Source organism: Macrotis lagotis, chromosome 2, assembly GCF_037893015.1.
Source record: "Macrotis lagotis isolate mMagLag1 chromosome 2, bilby.v1.9.chrom.fasta, whole genome shotgun sequence".
In the NCBI taxonomy this organism is placed as follows: Eukaryota; Metazoa; Chordata; class Mammalia; order Peramelemorphia; family Peramelidae; genus Macrotis; species Macrotis lagotis.
In genome coordinates, this window is record NC_133659.1 from 236,173,357 (window position 1) to 236,193,542 (window position 20,186).

The 20,186-nt window shown below is 33.6% G+C and overlaps 1 protein-coding gene across 1 annotated transcript in view; it reads right to left on the reverse strand.

Moving 5' to 3' along the window:
* TBCD (tubulin folding cofactor D) overlaps window positions 1-20,186 on the reverse strand; it is a 401,955-nt gene that overhangs the window by 369,743 nt on the left and 12,026 nt on the right. The window contains exons 5-8 of the mRNA XM_074225195.1: window positions 19,019-19,120; window positions 12,336-12,482; window positions 9,628-9,683; window positions 5,837-5,969 (exon numbers count right to left, since the gene is read on the reverse strand). Coding sequence (XP_074081296.1) covers window positions 5,837-5,969; window positions 9,628-9,683; window positions 12,336-12,482; window positions 19,019-19,120 — 438 coding nt within the window. The remainder of the gene's footprint in view (window positions 1-5,836; window positions 5,970-9,627; window positions 9,684-12,335; window positions 12,483-19,018; window positions 19,121-20,186) is intronic.

A 20,186-nucleotide genomic window follows, 5' to 3' on the forward strand; every position in this document is an offset into this window, starting at 1 on the left:
AAGCAGAGAAAAACATATGAATACAAATTAAAATAAACAGAATGAAGTTAATATGCACAATATAAATGGAAGATTAAAAACAAAAAAATCTAAATTTAAGGTTTCATAATTATAAGGAAAGTTAATGAAAATGCATCTCCCTCCCCGCTTCTTGCAGAGATGGGGAAATAGGGACTTCTGGTCCAGATGTCCGAGAGAAGACAGGCAGAGTTCTAAAGTCTCCTGATCTTTCCCCATCTATGATATGAAACAAACCTCTTAACAGAAATCCAATCAACAAAACCCATAAAGAAAAGCCAGGGGAAAGAACATCTACCTCAGGATATGTATTCCGCAGTCATAGGTGAGTCCGGGCGCAGAGGGCGGATCAGCCACAGATCAGCCTGATTATTGGCAGGGTTGGAACCCGGGAGCCTGAAGGCCCAAGAACCACACCTGCTTGATCAGCAGTGGGGCTAGAGCCTGGTCAACCGCCGGAGTTGGGACCAACTGGGGAGCAGAGGCGTTGGTGTTGGAGCTGACCAGGAGACTGCTATCCAATGGGATGAAACTGGCTATAACCCTACTTGGGAGAAAGACTCTAATAACTCTCTTAGATAGAATATACTTAGCTAGAAGTGATGGATACTCAGAATTTTGTATGACTCAGAATGATTTAAAAATACTTCCTCCTAAAAAGGGGGACAGGAAGGAGACAGGAGGAGGGAAGGGATTGAAGGGGGGTAAATCTCATTACATTAAGAGATACAAAAAAGACCTATGGTAATAGAGGGGAAGAAGGGAGGAGATGAGAAACAAGTGAATCTTCCTCTCATCAGACTTGGCTTAAAGTTAACTTACACACATACTCAGTTAACTTAAAAAAAAAATCTTACCTTTCAAGTATTAAAAGGGGGAAAGGGGAGGTGGGGATGGAGGGGGGGGGGAGTGGAACTAACAGAAGGAAGGGAAGGGGAAAGGGAAAAAGGAAAAGGGGGAGATGAGGAACTAGGGAGACAAAATATATACTGTCAGACTTGGTTGATATGGTGGATAGTTCTACTGAATTAGAATGAATATCCCTAATTGTTTTAATGAAGTAAGCTAATATCACAACTTGAATTTTTAATCCTCTGTAACAATATTATTTATTTTTTTCTAGCCCACAAAGTTTATTTTTCAAATATAAAATAAATATGCAACTCTCAAAACTGCTTTTCTCAACTGTTTCCTTAAGAACTTCTTTCTGTTCACTTCTGTGAATTAAAATTTTTTTTTTACTTATTTAAGGTAATGGGGTTAAGTGACTTGCCTAAGGTCACACCACTGAGCATTTATTAAGTGTCTGAGGTCGCATTTGAACTCAGGTCCTCCTGACTCCAGAGCTGGTGCTCTATCTATGTACTACCTAGCTGCCCCTTCTCCTGTGAATTTTTTTTATTTATTTTTTATTTTTATTTTAAAGATATTATTTGAGTTTTACAATTTTCCCCCCCAATCCTCCCACTGAAAGCAATCTGTCAGTCTTTACTTCATAACAATTATTTAAATGAACAATTTTCGAAGACTTAAGAATTCTAATAAATACAATTATCAACCAGAATACCAATGAAAAAGAATATACCCATTTTCTGACAGAAGTACTGGGCTAAATATACAGAATGAGACATACATATTTGGACATGGTCGATATAGGAATTTGTTTTGTTTGACTATGCATATTTATTATAAAGGTTTTTTTTTTTCTTTCAGCAAGGGAAAGAAAAGTAGGAAGGGAAAAAAATTAAAGGCCTGATAAATGAAAAAAATTACTTAAAAAAAAAAACACCCAAAACCTGCAGAGATGATTCAAGTCAAGTTTCATCTAACTTTCCAATTAGACCCTCCTCAGTATTCCAAGCTGGGAAAAAGAAAAAGATCCAAAAAAATCACCCAAGTATTCAAAGTCATTCTAGAACTTTTGTTCTATTTGCAACTCCAATATCTAGTGCAGTGTCTAGAATATATATTAAGGGTTTAATAAATGCTTGACTGATCACAATTATCATAGGAAATGGGTTTCAGATGGCCACCAGAGACTTACACTGTTAACAACCTAAAGATGTGGTATTCCTTGCCAGTTGTAACTAAGTGCTAAAAGGCTACACATTGCAGTCTTGCTCATTAGTCATTGACACTCAACTACCATTCAGATTTACTTATCAAATCTAGGTTTCTTCCTATAAAAATTCTTGAATAAATTCTATTGGACATTAAAAAAAAACTTAGTTTTCACTTTAACTCTCAATTTAGGAGTAATTAAAATTCATGGGGGAGGCTCAAAAAAATCAAATTTGCCTTCAAACAAAAATTTTCCAGAAGCCCTCCTTTTCAACTGTCTAATTAGATTTATAAAGTCACAGTCAATTATTGACACTGTCCTATTTTAGTTTAATTCAGGGAAAAGGCAGTTCCCTTGTTTATCAGATGACAGTACATAGAGGCCAACACTTGGGAGTCAGGAACACTAGAATTCAGATCCTATCTGACACATTTTTGTTGTTGTCATTTTCAATCATGTCTTCATGACCTCATTTGGTGTTTTCTTGCCAAAAATACTAGAATGGTTTGCTAGTTCCTTCTCTAGCTCATTTTACAGATGAGAATCTCCTAATTCCAAGCCCAGTGTCCTATCCACTTCACTATCTAGCTGCTTTACAGACAGTAGCTAGAGCAAGTCACAAACATTCTCAGTCTCAATTTTGCAATTTTCAAAATGAAGTCAATAGCTATGCCATAGTTACTGTGAGGGTTAAAAGAGATAAGTATAAAAAAGTTTGCAAAATTCAAAAAGTCATACAAAAGTTAACTATTATCATCAAACTCAACAATAAAGTATATCCATTTTCCAATTCTTCTCTGAAAACTTCTGAGAAACATAGGAACAGTTTTACAAACTATTCAGAATGAAACAAGTAGAATACAGACAATGGCAAAAACATAAATAAAAAACCAAAAGAGTATTCTATGTAAATAATTATTATGACCATATTTTGCATTAAATTGGGAGTCCACAGATAAATTTAAGGAACCCCTTGAATTTTGTTTTTGCAATATTTAGGTAAATGCATTTCACAACATATCCCTAAATGTTTTAATAAAGTAAATGTTTAGTAATATTTTTAATCAATTAATTTTAAAAGATTTAAGAACCCTAATAATAATAATGATCTGACTTCCTTTATAATCCTATGCATTTTATTTTATGTATTTAAAAATATTCTGAGAAAAGATCCATAGGCTTCACCAGATGACAAAGGAGACCATGACACAGAAAAATTCAAGAATTTTTGCCTTATGGAACCAGGAGATCACTGTATGTGGAAATATTAATATTGTATGATGATCAACTATGAATGAATAAGATATTCTCAGCAATACAAAGATCTTAGTCAATTCCAAATGACTCATATGCCATTCACCTTCAATGAAAGAACTGATGGGAGTCTGAATACAGATAAAAGTGTGTACTCTTTCACATTCTTTTTCCTTTTTTTCTTTTGTTCTGTTTCTTCTTTCACAACATGACTAATATGGAAATATGTTTTACATGATTGCACATATATAGCTTATATCTTAGGAATGAGAGAAGTAAGAAATGGAGAGTGTACACATGTTTCTTTTCTCTCCTGAACTGAATGAATCCCCTGGTGGTCAGGGGAACTCAATGTATAGGAAGACATTAAAAGAAACTTGCATTTCTAAAAGGGTTGCTGCCCTGAATAATGACTTTAAGGGCTAAGTTGCTGATGCATCAAGTTCCTTCAAGTTCAAGAGCTGATGGTCTGGAGGGCACTGCTATTATTAAGGTTCAAGTCTCCAATAAAGTTCACAGGGAGACTGTGGTCAAGGTGGTAACAGTGGTTTGACCCACATGGAATATACTTCCTCCTATCCATACCCTCATTGTTGTTGTTGTTTGTCCTTTGTCCTCAAAGAAGACAATGCTATCAGGGAGGTGATGCCATGACAAGGACATGAACTGCATTTGAGTGAGGGGGTGCTGTGTTAAGTCACCAGCCTCACTTTCTCCTCCAGTCATCTAGGTCCAGTGGCCAGATATAAATTAGGACAACTGGAGATGGCACTGGATGCAAGGCAATCAGGGTCAGGTCACACAACTAATATGTGTTAAGTGAAGTATCTGAAGATGGATTTGAACCTAGGTCTTCCTAATTCCAGGGCTGGTGTTCTATCCAGTGAGCCACCTAGCTGTACCTTATACTGATATTCTGGCTAGAAATTTAATTATTCTAAGTATATTAGAATCAGGTTTGATTATTAGAGTTGATTTTTCATTCACTTTGCTTTATTACCAAGGACAATGGCTGGCTTGGATTGGGGTAACTTTAAGCCAAATTAATTTGTAAATAAAGCAAAATGTCTTAAAACTAAATAACTATCAATATGAAATATATTAAATTATTTTTTCCTCTTGTACAAAGGTACTAATTGGGGCATGCTAAGTTACAAATACAAAGAAAAGTTGCAACCTAACAATTACTTCTGGCAATTTCTAATTTTAAAAAATGTAAATTTAAGGTATAACATGATATCTAAGCTCATTTTCCAAATAGCACCTTATCCTTCCAGTACTTTAATTTTACCTACCATATAAGGAGACATCCTACAAAGTGAAAAAGGTATTGGATTTGGAATGGACCTGGATTGAGGTCTGGAAAGGGCCTGGATTGAAATGCCAGGTTTGCTAGTTATTTCCTTTGTGGTTTTAATCTGATTATTTAGCCTCTCTGAATCTCAATTTCCTCATCAATAAAATGAAAGGACTGGACTAAATTACTGCTAAGGTGCCTTCTAGCTCTCTATTTCATCTCCCATTTCTAAACCTTTAAATACTGTTTCCCATGCCTACAACATTCTTCCTCATCTCCTTCTCTTAGGCTCCTTGATTCCTTTCACATAGTTCTAGTGCCAACTCTACAATATATTGCTTCTCATCCTCCTAGTTGTGACCATTTTCCCCTCCATGAATAACATTATATTTATTTTATATATCTTATCTGTGTTCATGTGGTTTTCCCCTAGTAGAGTGTAAGCTCCTTGAAGGCAGAGACTGCTTTTTTTCCTTTGTATCTCCAATACTTAGCACAGCATATGGTATACAATGAATGCTTAATAAATGCTTTTGAAATGAATGATCCCATGAAACCGTCAATTTGATAAGCTAAGAAACTGAAAAGAGCTAACTTCAGTATGACTTTTCTCTTCCCCTCTTCTAATGTAAAGAGAATATAAGATGTCCTTAAGCAGATTTGTTTTAATTGAATTAACAAAGTATTACAGAATCAACAAGAATTTGCTTTAACTAAATTAACAACACATTTTTACAATGAAGCAGCACTGGAATTTGGAAATATAGTTAATTCCTGTTGATCTAGAATCTAAAATAATCAGAAAAATGAAATAATTAAAACTTAAAGAAAAACAAGAAGCAGACATCTAGATTATGTGATAGGGTTAGTTTAGATTCAGCATACTCTGAATCTCTTACAGTTTCTCCAGCTAGACAAAATTATTCTGTTACTAGAATAATAACTCAGCAGGTCAGGTAAAGTACAATCTAAATCAAAGACAGACCAAAGATATAATTGATAGATTTTTAATATTAAATCTTTTAATAGTTTTTTAAAATAGTTATCAATTTATGATGTATATATAGTCAGAGAGTTCAAATAACTTGAATAAGTTATTGCTCGAACAATATAAATAAATGAGGTCAATATAACTTTGTTATTCAGCACTCAATAATTTCATAATTAAAGACAATTGGTTTTTCAGGATAAAAAAAAATAATTACCAGGGCTTGCAACATGCCATCCATTATAATAGTCCCCTCCATGGTCTGGAAGGAAGATTTCGACAATGTGGAAAGTGTCCAATCCAAGAAGTCAGTCATCTTCTTCTGTTTAACATCATGTCGGGTAATAAACCTTTCAAGGAATACAACAGTTCAAGTTATTCAGAGAATCTGCTTTTTAACCTCTTTATAACTGATATCTAAACTACTTACAACCCCTAAAAGCAAATCTTACAAAAAGTTTTTTTTGATATAGATCTCAGTTTGGAGTCAGAAGATACAAGTTCAAATCCCAGCTCTACTATCTATGTTTAGATACTTGATCTTAATTTGTCCTTAATTTACTCATTTATAAAATGAGAAGACTAGATTAGATGACTTTAAAGTTCTTTCCAATTCTTAGTCTATGATACTATGATCAAACCAGCTTAGGAAAACACATAGGCTCTAAAATTCCTAAGAAAGGTTTTGATGCCAAATTTTATACTTTAAGAGGAACAGATTTCAATTTCTGGAATTAACACAACCTAATAAGCCTTATTTTTCTTATGTGACAGTATGAGAAAAAAGGTATGGGATTTGGAATCGGAGGACCTAAATTCAAAATCTGATTCTAACTTGAAGTAAATATTCTCTCAGTCATTTTCTTTATTTATAAAAGAGAGTTGGACTAGATGACCTCTGAGGTTGCTTTAGGCTTTAAAATTGTGATCTAGATATATTTTCTTTAGTCTTCACATCTATTTACTTAAAGGTCACAGGACACTAACATATACCATCTTTTTTTTTAAACTAAGATCCAAATATAAACTATGAACTACTTTAAAAGACTTCTCAGAATTACAAAATGAGTCACTTTTGGTATGAATTAACCAAAGTCTTAGAAAAAGACAAGACACAAAGTACGTAACTGAAAAATATGGTGAGTTACACATTTCAAGTGTAATTATTGTAAATGTGCATACCCTTTGATCCAGCAATACCACTACTAGGTCTATACCCTGAAGAGATCATGAAAAAGGGTAAAAATATCACTTGTACAAAAATATTCATAGCAACCCTATTTGTGGTGGCAAAGAATTGGAAATTGAGTGAATACCTATCAATTGGGGAATGGCTGAACAAATTGTGGTATATGTACATTATAGAACACTAGTGTTCTATTAGAAACTGGGAAGGATGGAAATTCAGAGAAGCCTGGAAGGATTTGCATGAACTGATGCTGAGTGAGATGAGCAGAACCAGAAAAACACTGTACAGCCTATCAGCAACGTGGGTTTGATGATCAATTTTTTTTTCCTTTTTTTCAATTATTTTTATTTTTATTGAATTTTACAGTTTTCCCCCTAATCTTTTTTTTAGGTTTTTTTTTTTTTTTTTTTTTTGCTAGGCAAATGGAGTTAAGTGGCTTGCCAAGGCCACACAACTAGGTAATTATTAAGTGTCTGAGACCAGATTTGAACCCAGGTACTCCTGACTCCAGGGCCAGTGCTTTATGCACTGCGCCACCTAGCTGCCCCTTCCCCTCCCAATCTTGCTTCCCTCTCCCTCACCCCCCCCAGAAGGCAGTCTGATAGTATTTACATTGTTTCCATGCTACACACTGATCAAAATTGAATGTGTTAAGAGAGAAATCATATCCTATAGGAAAAAATAAAATATAAGAGATAGCAAAATTATGTAAGATAAGTTTTTTCAAATTAAAGGTGTAAGACCAAAGACTATTACCTTTAATTTAAAAAAAAAAGTTATCTTACAGGAAAGAATCCTATAGAAAATACATATTTATTGATAGACTGACGGACTTTATCTTCATTCTAACAGGTCAGCATAGATATTTATATCCAAATATCTTTAGTTTAGAGATAACAGGGATCTTAAGAGTTCATCTAATTCTTATTTTAAAAATTAGGACTCTGAGAGTTGTAGATATTAAGCAACTTGCTCAATGTCACATGGTAAATAGCAAAGCTGGATTTCAAACACTATCTTCTGCAATCTATATCCAGTTCTCTTTTTCTACCTCTCACACAAGGGTGTGATCAGTTTATCAAGAGATCAATTCAAGATTTATAAGTTCATAAGCCAAGGAATTATATTTATAAGTTAAATTCAATTTATAAGTTCATGAGCAGAGGAATAATATCTGTGAATTAGTAAAATTAATCTGCCAGTAACATAAAATGCTTTTTAAAAAGAAAACAAAGGGATCTTGGAAACAATATAATGCCACAATAAATCAAATAATGAATACAGTTGGTAAGAAGTGAAATACCTACTAATCCTAAGTAGACATTTTTTAAATCCTCACACAGGAGGATTAAAAATAAGAGGCTCTATGGGGTAGCTAGGTGGTGCAGTGGATAGAGCATCATCCCTGGAGTCAGGAGTATCTGAGTTCAAATCTGACCTCAGACACTTAATAATTACCTAGCTGTGTGACCTTGGGCAAGCCACTTAACCCCACTGCCTTAAAAAAAAGAAAATAAAAAATAAGAGGCTCTAAAGACCATAAATTTAACTTTAGAAGGAACTTGAAAGACCATCTAGTAAAATTACTTTACAACTAAGACACAATAAGATAATGTGACTTGCTTAAGACCATGCAGTTAGCATGTGGCTGAGCTAGGATAATAGGTCCTCTGGAGCCAAAAATGATCATTTGGGAAAACAAAAAAAAAGTTCAGAGAACAAGGAATTCTAGTATAGTGAAAAATTTCATCAGATCATACATCAAAAGAACAAAGTTGGGGACGGAGCCAAGATGGTGGCATGAGAACAGTCTTTTCTAGGAGTTCTCTCAAAAATATTCCAAAAACTTTGAAATTATGGCTCTAACTAAATTTTTGAGAGATAGAACCCAGAAAAAGATCCAGTGAGGCAATTCTCCAGCCCAAGGTAATCTGGAAAATCCTAGGAAAGCTCTGTTCCACCTAGGTAGAAGGGGTGGCAGCACAACCAGGATTATAGCACTGGAGCAAAGGAGCTCCATGTCTTCTGAGAAGAACCTGCTGGGCGCCTAGGCTCCTAGGTGCCAAGGAGCACTGGCTCCAGGCAACAGAAGCAGTTTCCTGACCTGGCAACCCAGGGAACACCAAGCACAACTTGGAAGATCAGCAGGGAAACCTCTGCCAGAGTGCATGATCATCAACATAGCTGAGGCCCTCAGTGCAGCGACTGTTTTCCCCCCTCCCTTCCTTCTCTTTTCCCTCCCCAAGACAGCAAGTAATCTGATATTGGTTACTGAACTGACGGTTTCAACTAAGAACACTATGACAAAAATAAACAAATTCTCTGATGAATAAACTAAAGAGGAATTATTCAGGATTCATTAGTAATTAGTTTAATTTAGTGATGCTTTACTGTTTGATATACTACATTTATGAAGGATTATGGAATAGTAGATAGAATATTGAACTTAGGTTCAAATTTTTCCGCTGACACTTGTAAATCAGTTAAGTCATTAATTTGTCTGGATCTCAGAAGTCTCTCGGGGCAGCTAGGTGGCGCAGTGGATAAAGCACCAGCCCTGGAGTCAGAAGTACCTGGGTTCAAATCCGGTCTCAGACACTTAATGATTACCTAGTCCTGTGGCCTTGGGCAAGCCACTTAACTCCATTGCCTTGCAAAAACCTAAAAAAAAAAAAAAAAAGTCTCTCCAGGATTAGATGGGACATAGTCAGTTCTACTAGAGGAAACTCCCACAGATAAGAAATCACAAGTCCTTGATCTGTGTATATTTTGTGTATATGTGAACTGACTAAGGATAAGGAACAATAATACATACTTACTTGGAAATAAGAACAGCAGCTGCATCCCGAGCTTTATCACTGACAACCAAGTAAGACTAAAAACGAAAGAAATCTTTTATTAATAATCATTAAAGCAAAAGTTAGAAATTGCCACACAATTAACACATGATAAACATAAAACAATCAAACACAATCTGACTTTAAATCTTTGAGTTAACATATATTTACGAAAGAGCTAAGAGCTAAAAAGCAAATTCCAAATTCCACAAGAAGGACAAACTTTTGGTTGGATAACTGATGCTACAGTAAATATGAAACTAGTTACCTCTTCTTGGTAACCTCAACTTTTAATCACTGAGAGATAGGCAAATAACTACTACATAATACAATAGCTAAAAGTAGCTACAATTTACATAGCATATTTAATCTCATTTGATCCTCAGCAAAGTAGGTACTATTATCTTCATACTACAGATGAAGAGACTGAGACTGAAAAAGGTTAAATAACTTATAGAACTAAGTATCTGATGCAGAATTCAAACTCAGATCTTCTTGAGTCTAAGTCCCATCTACTTCACCATTACTAATTCCATATCATTCCTCAATGCATATTCACTTTTAATGACCTTTAAGAATTGTTTATTGTCCAAAGGGCAATAAAACTGTGAATGAACTTTGATACCAGCAATACTAAGTCTGTATACTAAAAAAATCAATATGGTTGAACAAATTGTGGTATATGAAAGTGATAGAGCACTATTGCTCTCTAAGAAATCATGAATGACCAGACTTCAGAAAAACCTGGAAAAATTTGCATGAACTGGTGGTGAGTGAAGTGACCAGAAGCAGGAGAACATTGTACACAGAAATACTAACATTGTGAGATGATCAACTGTGATGGGTTCAGTTCCTCTCAATACTTCAATGATCAAGGACAATTCTAAAAGACTTGTATTGGAAAATGCTATCCACTTCCAGAGGAAAAAATATGGAGTCTAACTAGAGAACAAAGCATATTATGTTCACTTTTAAAAACTTCTTTTATCTTTTTTTTACTTTTTTCTCATGTTTTTTCCCATTTAATTCTAATTCTCCTTTCTCAACCTAACTAATATGGACATTTGTTAAACACAATTAGATATGTACAATCTATATCAGATTGTTCACTGCCATGGCTCAGGGGGAGGGAAGGGAGTGTGCAGAAAAATGTGGAACTAAAAAGCTTAGGAAAAAAATAAATGCTGAAAACTATCTTTGCATGTAATTGGAAAAAAATAATATAGCATAAAAAATAAGAGTAAAAGTCCATCAAGCAGGAAGTTTGACTCCCCAAGCAGGCTAACCAAAGGTGATGGCACAGCATACTATCAATAAATGTACTATTAACTTAAAAAATTGCAATTTTTTTAAATGTAAAAGCAATTTACTTGTATTAATTTGTGTCAGTTATTTACCTGCAAGTTAAACATTCAAGTATTTACAAAGTCTTTCATAATATAGTCTCGTTTTTTGCAGGTCTATAGAAACACAAGTAAATATTCACTGGATGGCGAATTTTTTTAATCTTTCTTTAGAGGATATGAAATTATACATCAAAGATTATTAAAATGCTACTAAACTGTTCATAACCTTTGACCTAGAGACTTCACTACTGGATTCATGGAAGGTGTTGGCAGCAAGAAAAAAAATCTTTATGTACAGAAATATTGAACATAGCATGATTTTTATTTTTAAAAATAGACGTCTAAGGATTGGGAAATGATAGAAGAAATCATTGTGTATGAACTTAAGTAGTGCTGCACAAATTAGGAAGAACATATAAAGTCATGGGGAAAAAAGTATGAATTGATAGAAACTGAAGAAATCGGATCAAAAAATGTAATATAAAATCACTATCATAAAAACAAAGTTGAGGGAAGAAGTTTAAGAATAAATATTTAGAACTCTTCAAATATCAGTCAGTATTAAAACTATGTTGTCAAAGTTAAAGAATAGTATCTCTTTTCACAGATATAGTATAAATGTTTTTACACTTTTACTTATGGAAAGTGCTGTCTGGGTTTTATAAGTGTGCTAAAATCAACTGCACCAATAAATTTTTAAATTTTTTTTTATAGATTTCCTTAAATATTTTTAAGCAGCAAGAAGGATCTGATATTCAGAAGTACAATTCAAAACTCCTTTTACTAATGCAAATCATCTATAATTCACATAGATGGGGCAATACTCTCAATACAGAATTGCCTAGGTTAAATGACTCATTTAGAATCATGGCAGAATTTAAACCCAGATCTGGTTGATCCTAAGGCCAGCTTTTTTTTTTTTTTTTTTTTTTTTTAGCAAATGGGGTTAAGTGGCTTGCCCAAGGCCACACAGCTGGCTAATTATTAAGTGTCTGAGACCTGATTTGAACCCAGGTACTCCTGACTCCAGGACCAGTGCTTTATCCACTGCACCACCTAGCCGCTCCTAAGTCCAACTTTCTAATGTCATATTGCTTGGTTAATTTTTCAGATCCTAATACTTTACAAATTAATATAAGGTAAATTCAACTTAGCCACTACATGAATTACACAATAATAAAATTGTTCTCAATGAAGTTTTCCTTGTACTAGGAACAAAAGTAGTTAAGTCTGGGAGGAAAAAATTATATGTAGTTTAAAAGAGTGTAAAATACCTTACATCAAAAAAAAAAGAACCAACAATTATTAAAGATAAAACAAAAAGATAAAAAAAAAAGTAAATACTTCTGCTATTTGGAGTATGCGGTCCATTGTAGAAATGCGAGCCTCTGCATATTCCGAAGTGAGATTTCCATCAAGACGTGAAAGATCAAAAGGAATCAGGCAAGTTACTGAAAGCCACAGCAAAAGCACATAGCGGGTTTCCCAAGTCTAAGATAGAATAAAAATGAAGTCAATATAAGACTACTTAAAATACTGAACAAGTAATTAAAATATAAAGCAAGCTCATAATATTCTTTGTATGGTTGCCAAAGAGTTGCAAGGATAAATAAAATATAAGATGAGAGTTAAATGAAATAATTCTGAAAAGGTAGATTGCAAATTGCTATAAAAAATGCTCCAAATCATGAAAAGAGAAATGCAAATTATGATAATACTGAGGGTCTACCTAACAATTAGCATATTGGCAAAGATTAAAACAAGGAAAAATGATCATTGTTGGAAGGGATTTGAGAGAAAAGGCATATTAATGCATTCTGTTCTGGAAAACAATTTGAAGCTATATCAAAAATCGTTAACTATACAAATCATTTGACCTAGAAATATCACTACTAGGTATAAATGACCAAGCAGTTTAAAGAAAGATGGAAAGGATGTAACTACAAAAATATAATTTCAGAACTTTTTTGTTGAAGAAAAAACTAGAACAAAAGGAAGTGCCCATCAATTTAGAAACTATATTCTATAAATATAATGGAATACTATTTCACTGCAAGAAATTACAAAAGGAATAAAATCAAAGAAAGATTGACATGAGCTAATGCAATGAAGAAAGTAGAACTAGGAAAACAATACATACAATATCTACAATACTATAAAGAAGAAAAAAAAACTTTTCTCGATAAAAGAATACTAATCATTGCAAATGACTAAGCAGATGACCATTCGATAAAAATGTTTCACACTTCCTGAAAGAGGTGATAGAAAAAAGATACAGAACAAGAATTTTTTTTTCAAACATGACCAATGTAAGGATGTTTTAATTAACAATCTTACTGATTACAAAAGTGGGGTTTCCAAGAGGATGGGAGAAGAAATGAGAATGGGAAGTTCTTTAATAATAATGAAGAAAAGAAGAAAAGTATCAATAGAGCAATAAAAAAAGCACAGAAGAGAACATAAGGCTGTTCAGAAGGAAACACAAACTTAGGAACCAACATATTGAATTTATTATATATGGACACCCTTATATACACATATATATGTACATACATATATGCATATGCAAATTATTATATTGAGTTTCTAAAAGAGAAAGGGGGGAGCATATATAGTGGAGATTCTTGGTATCATGTGAAATCCTCTACCTATTCTTCTTTGTATAAGGAAATGCTGATGTTTGCTGGTATCAGTCAAGTTCAGTACATCAAAACATCAGTTATTAAAGTAAACTGGGGGCGGCTAGGTGGCACAGTGGATAAAGCACTGGCCCTGGAGTCAGGAGTACCTGGGTTCAAATATGGTCTCAGACACTTAATAATTACCTAGCTGTGTGGCCTTGGGCAAGCCACTTAACTCCATTTGCCTTGGAAAATAATAAAGTAAACTGACATCAGAATGTGGAAAGCTTTAAAATGCTGCTTTAAATTGTATTCTACCCTAAAAGCAATAGGAAACTACTCAAGACTTTAGAAAAGAGAGACAATCAGATCTATGTATCTCAGTGGTATAAATCTGATAGTTATGCAAAAGACAATTGTAAAGAAAAGAAACTAGAAGCAGGAAGGTCAATTAAGAGACTGTTAGAAGAGTACAGAATGAGATCATAAATAAGTGGCATTTGTCTTTGAGTTGAAAGAAATATACATATATATGTATATATACATATAAAATGAAGGTAGTCAGAAAGACTTGAAAATGAAGAAAATAAAGGGAATGAGGGAATTACTTAAACAAAAACCATTTATGAAGTGATAGCTTTGTTTTGGATATGCTAAGGAAAAGCAAAAACAGAATTTGCCCTCAGGCCACTGAGTTTATTGAGTAGGGTAGCCACAAGGTCAGACTTGTATCTTAGGAAAAATCACTGTCAGGTGTGTGGGGGATGAAATGGAGTGAAGAGAGACTTCAGAAACAGAAACCAATTAATGAGTTACTGTGACAGTCTAGATAAAAAGTGATGAATCTGAACTAGCAATGAGGTATGTGAGAGAGAGAAGAGAGTACACACAAGGATATTGTAGAAGATAAAAAAAGGCTAATACAAATGTTCTAAATTTTAGTGACTAAAAGAATGAATAAGCAAAATTTAGAAGAAAAGTGAGTTTAGTGGGGAAAGATAACAAGTCCAGTTTTGGACATGGAACATTTGACATCCAGTTTCAAATGAAGACAGATGAATCGATCACTAAGCAGCAACACCTAGAGAAGAATGAGAAGACAGCCCAGGGCAGTCTTAGAAAACACCATAAAAAAGTGGGCATTACATGGATAAAGATTTAAGTAAACTGAGTGGTATGCTAACTTTAAGAACCATCAGGAGGAAATAATGTCAAAAAAACCAAGAAAGGAAAGATTATCTAGATGGTGGTCAACACTGTCAAAAACTAACAAAGCAGTGATGTTAAATATAGACTGAGGGGGGAAAATGAGATTTTGCAGCTAAGAGATCATTTGTAACTTGAATTTCATATTCCTAAGTGGTTAGTGAGGAAATAGAAGCACAAAGTATGTATGTTTTCCTAAGAATCTGGTTACAAAAGGGAGAAGTTGTACAACCACAAAAAAAAAATCAAAAACGAATGTTGCAATTAAGATACATAAATATGATGGAGAACTATTATATGTAAGAAATCATGGATGGGTAGAATTCAGAAAAGCAGAAAAGCCTGGAAAGGCGTTCATGGATGCTGAATGAAGTGAGCAGAACTAGGAGAGCATTGCACACATTAAAAGTGACATTGTATGATAATCAACCATGACAGATTTAGCTCTCCTTAGCAGTACAATGAGTAAAGATAATTCTAAAGGACTTGTAATGGAAAATAACAGAAAGAATTATGGAGTCTGAATGCAGACCAACATATACTATTTTCCATTTTTAAAATTTCTTTTATGCTTTGTTTTTTCCCCTCTCATAATTTTTTTCCTTTTCTTTTGTTCTGATTTTTCTTTTGCAACATGACTAATATGGAAATATCTTAAACATGACTGTACATATGTAACCCATATCAGATTACTCTGAAAATAACCCCTCATGGGGAGGGGGGGTGAGAGAAGAGAGGGAGGTAGAAAAATATAGAACTCAAAATCTTATAAAAAATGAATGTTTCAAAATTATAAAAAAATAACATGACTTGAAAGAAAATATATGAGAAGATACACACATATCCCAACCCTTTGGGAAAGAAAGCTAAGTCTATAAACTATTATACATTGCACATGCCTTCAGATTTTTTTCAATATGCTGATCAGCTATGCTAGGCTTTTCCTTTTTTTCTTTTGGCTTTAAAATTTATTTATTTTATGGAATGGCTCTCTGGGAGGGTTTAAGGTAAAGGAAGCTAGGGGGGAACTATGACAATAGATATATGGTTAAAACACATACATACAATATAAATATGTGTGTGTGGGTGTCTCTCTCTCTCTCTCTCTATATATATATATATGAAGACAAAAATATCAATAAAAACTTTTAAAAATAGAGAAGTAATAAAATGAAAGCTATAGAATGATAGCTTTCAAGGAAGGGACAAATTAAGATTTCTATGTTTATGGAAACAAAGTAAAGACTGACAGATTGCTTTCTGTGGGGGGGTGAGGGAGGGAAGTAAGATGGGGAAAATTGTAAAACTCAATATCTTTAATAAAAAAAATTTTAAATTAAAAAAAGATTTTTTATGTTTAGAGAGAAATGATCTTTTTTAAAACAATGAAATTGTCTTCTATACTACATACTTAAGACCAACTCTAATGAGATAATTTAGCCTCTTGACTAAAAAGAATTAACTATTTTCCTAATAGGTAAATGCATCCATCCATTTAAAAATTATCCCTATCCAATTTTTTTTTTTTGGTTTTTGCAAGGCAATGGGGTTAAGTGACTTGCCCGAGAACACACGGCTAAATAAATATTAAGTGTCTGAGCTTGGATTTGAACTCAGGTCTTCCTGACTCCAGGGTCAATTCTCTATCCACTGCTCCACCTAGCTGCCCCAAACCCCTATCCAATTCTTGTACAGGGTACATATACAGACCCCTCTAGTCTTCATTTTAATCACCAGTCCCTAATCAACTACTGATGAAAACTGCTGCAAATATATTAATGAGCAAAGCATTGAACTTTGAGTCAATATGACCCAGCTTGATATTCTGCCTCAGATACTGTGTGGCCCTGGGCAAGTCACTTAATTTCTATGAACCTCAGTTTCCTCATCTATAAAATGAGGCTGGACTGATAACTTTCTAAGGTTCCTACCAAAACTAAATCTATGATACTAGGAATCTATGATATCATGAATTTCTAATAAATTATTTGGCTTTAATTGCTGTTTGAAGAACCTAATGCTGAAGTAATCAACATCCTATGTTTCTTATAAATTAAAGAATTATTAAAAAAAAAAAAAACCTTTGAACTCAGCTTGAAATAGCAGCTTCTAATAACACACAGTCAACCATGTCTTTGTCAAGATCCCTGGTCCAAGATCATGTGTTTGTGTGTGCATGCATGTATGTTTTTATGTGTTCATGACTCCTATATGTGCTTTGATTTGGCAGGTTTAAAGGCACTTTTTCAGACAGCTGGAGTACTACAAAGTGTAAACATTAAGAACTGCATTTCAATATAAAAAGAAAACATATAATCAAGCTATTTTGTTATAAAAAAGTAACTTATAGGGACCAAGGAAGAAATGTATTAGGTAGAACAACAGGTTTTTTGAGAGATTGTATCAATAAAGTATTCTTTCTTTATTCATTGCCTGTCTAATGGAAATACCTTAGATAAGATAAGATAAACCTACCTTTTTAATGATATTTACTGGTTAATATATAGGAATAGTTTTTCTGTTAGTTGAAGCAGTACAATTTCCACAAGTATCTCCTACCACTAGAATACTCAATAATCACTGTAATTACAGCAATAATAACAATTTTTAGCATTTATATAGAACTGTAAGATTTACAATGTTATAAAAATCTCATTTTATCCTCACAACAACCTTGGGAGGTAATTGCTATTATTATCTCCATTTTACAGATGAGGAAACTGAGATAGACAAAAGTTAAGTGACTTAGCCAGAACATGTCTGAGGCTAAGATTTTAATTTAGATTTTACTGACTCCAAGAATCCAGCACTCTAGACACATGTAGCTGACTTCATCTTCATTCTAGCTTTCTATATTATCTCTGCAACTCTTATTAATCCTCTTTTCAGTCTTCTAGTTCCCTAACAAACCTCTTAATGTTGACTCCTAACCATTTTCAGCCATTATCAATCAAAAAGGGGCAAGGTCATCCTAAAATTGATAATCCTGTCCAATTAATGGACAGAAGCAACAGGGATATTAATTTCACACTCTCAACTACAAAGAAACACATTTATTTTGAAAATCGTAGAAATCTTTATAGTAAGAATAAGTCCCTAGACTGGGAAGAGACCTTTATAGTCTGCCACTAACTAGTTGTGTGACCTTAGGCAAGTCACATGCCTATAATAAGTCTCAATTTCTTCATTTGTAAATTAAAGGAATAAAGACTAGTTGACCTCTAACTCTGATCCTGGAAATTTGTTTTTGATTTTGCTAAACTGATAATCCACTAGAATTACAGTGTTGTCTGTTGTTATTCAGCTGTTTTGGTCATGTCCTATTATTCGTAACTCCATGTTCTTGGCAAAGATATTGGAGTGGTTTGCCATTTCCTTCTCCTACTCATTTTACTCAAGGAAAAAGGGCCACTAGGTGATGCAATGGATGAAGCACTGGCTCTGGAGTCAGGAGGACAGAAATTTGAAACCAGTCTCAGACACTTGTCACTTATTAGCGTGTGACCTTGGGCAAGTCACTTAACCCAGACTGCCTTGCATCCAGAGCCATCTCCAGTTGTCTTGATTCACAACTGGACATTGGATCCAGATGACTCTCTACATAGCACCCCTCACTCAAATCCAAATCACGTGTTGATGTTATGGTCTTCTTCGAGAATGAAGAACAAACAACAACTTGAGAAAACTGAGGCAAACAGGATTAAATGACTTGCTCAGATTACACAGCTAGTAAGTGTGTATAAAGTCAGATTTGAACTCAGACTAGAATATAAAAAAGTAGCTTTTAGAATCATAAAGAAGGCTATTTCCTTCAAGAACTCCAAAATATAAGAAGTACCCAATGTAGAAACATATTGAAAATAACAACTTACAAACTGTCAAAATAGGAATAGCAAAGAATTCAAGGAACATTTTAAAGAGTCTAAAAGCTCTATCCACTGTGCCACTTAACTGTCCCTAGCTATTGTTAATCTAACAAAATCCTGACTACAAGCATGAAAAAATAAATTTTAATTTAAAAATTAAGACATCTAAAGTTCAGAGATCAGAATAAGTCACTGTCAAGTGGGAGAGGAGAAACAGTAGAATTTATTTTAGCAGGTGGTGCATTTTGGATCTTTCAACATGGATTTCCATGGTCAACCACTTGCTAGACTGTTGACCATTTTACATTGTTTTGACAGTTACAAGCACACTCACTTCATGGTCTTTAGGATTCTGATTTGTGAACATATCTAGAACAGACTGCACATCAGTTACTTCATGAGGGAAAAAACCAAGGAAGATTTTATATCCTCGCACCTAAAAAGAAAAAGGTACAGCTATTTAAAAGATGACAAGTGGAAAATAAACAAGACATAACTTTTCTCAAGATATAGAATAAATCAATTTGTAAGCCCCTGGCAGGCAGAAGACAGGATGTCTTACCATGTTACAACATACTACAGTACAGTACAATACAATTCAACCAAGTTACTATATAGAATATAATATGCTTTTTTTCCCCCTAAAACTGTACAATTCAGAAAATAAGCATCAAGAAGCACACAGATAAATTCCAAAACAAATTTTGGTTCTAGATTTTTGAATTATAAAATGTTTATTTTGAGTTTATTATTCTTAGAGGTCTAACAATGATACATAATTACTTATTAAGATATCAGCATACCCTCAGGATAGTTGTTTCAAATAAAGTTCAAGAAAGGCCTTAATGGATGAATTAACATCTAACCTGGACAGAATCTTATCTCCCTACTGAAGTGCATCTGACTTCTTTCAGTTCAATACTAGGAACATTTAGGATCGTCTCTATCATCTCTGGAGATGTTAATCAATTTTTTTTTTTAATAAACCATTTTGGAAGAAAAAATGACCAGGAAAACTAAAACATTTACAAGGAATCAACTAAATGATCAACATGCTACCTCACAATACTATGAATTGTTCATCAGATTTTGGATATCAATTAATGCTCAGTAAAAAAATAAAACATTCTTCAGCTCTACTAACAAACAATGTTATAATCAAAAATACTACTATTATCAACTCAGCATAGTCTCAGATACTTTAACAGTCTCCTAACAGGTTTCCCTGACTCACTTTGCTAGAATCTGTCTTACATATTTATCACATACTTTTTATTATTATGGTTACTTGACCAGTGAAATATCCCCTCAACTAGACTATAAATTAACTAAGGGAATTTCCTATTTAAAAGAATACCATTATGGATAGCTAATCATCATTTCCCCAATTATCTATTATACAAATTCATTATATTTGCCCATAGTAATGTAGAATTGTAATCCATTATTCGTAGCTGTTTTATTTTGTTTATATTTTTCCATCAGTGTTCTAATTGCTTAGA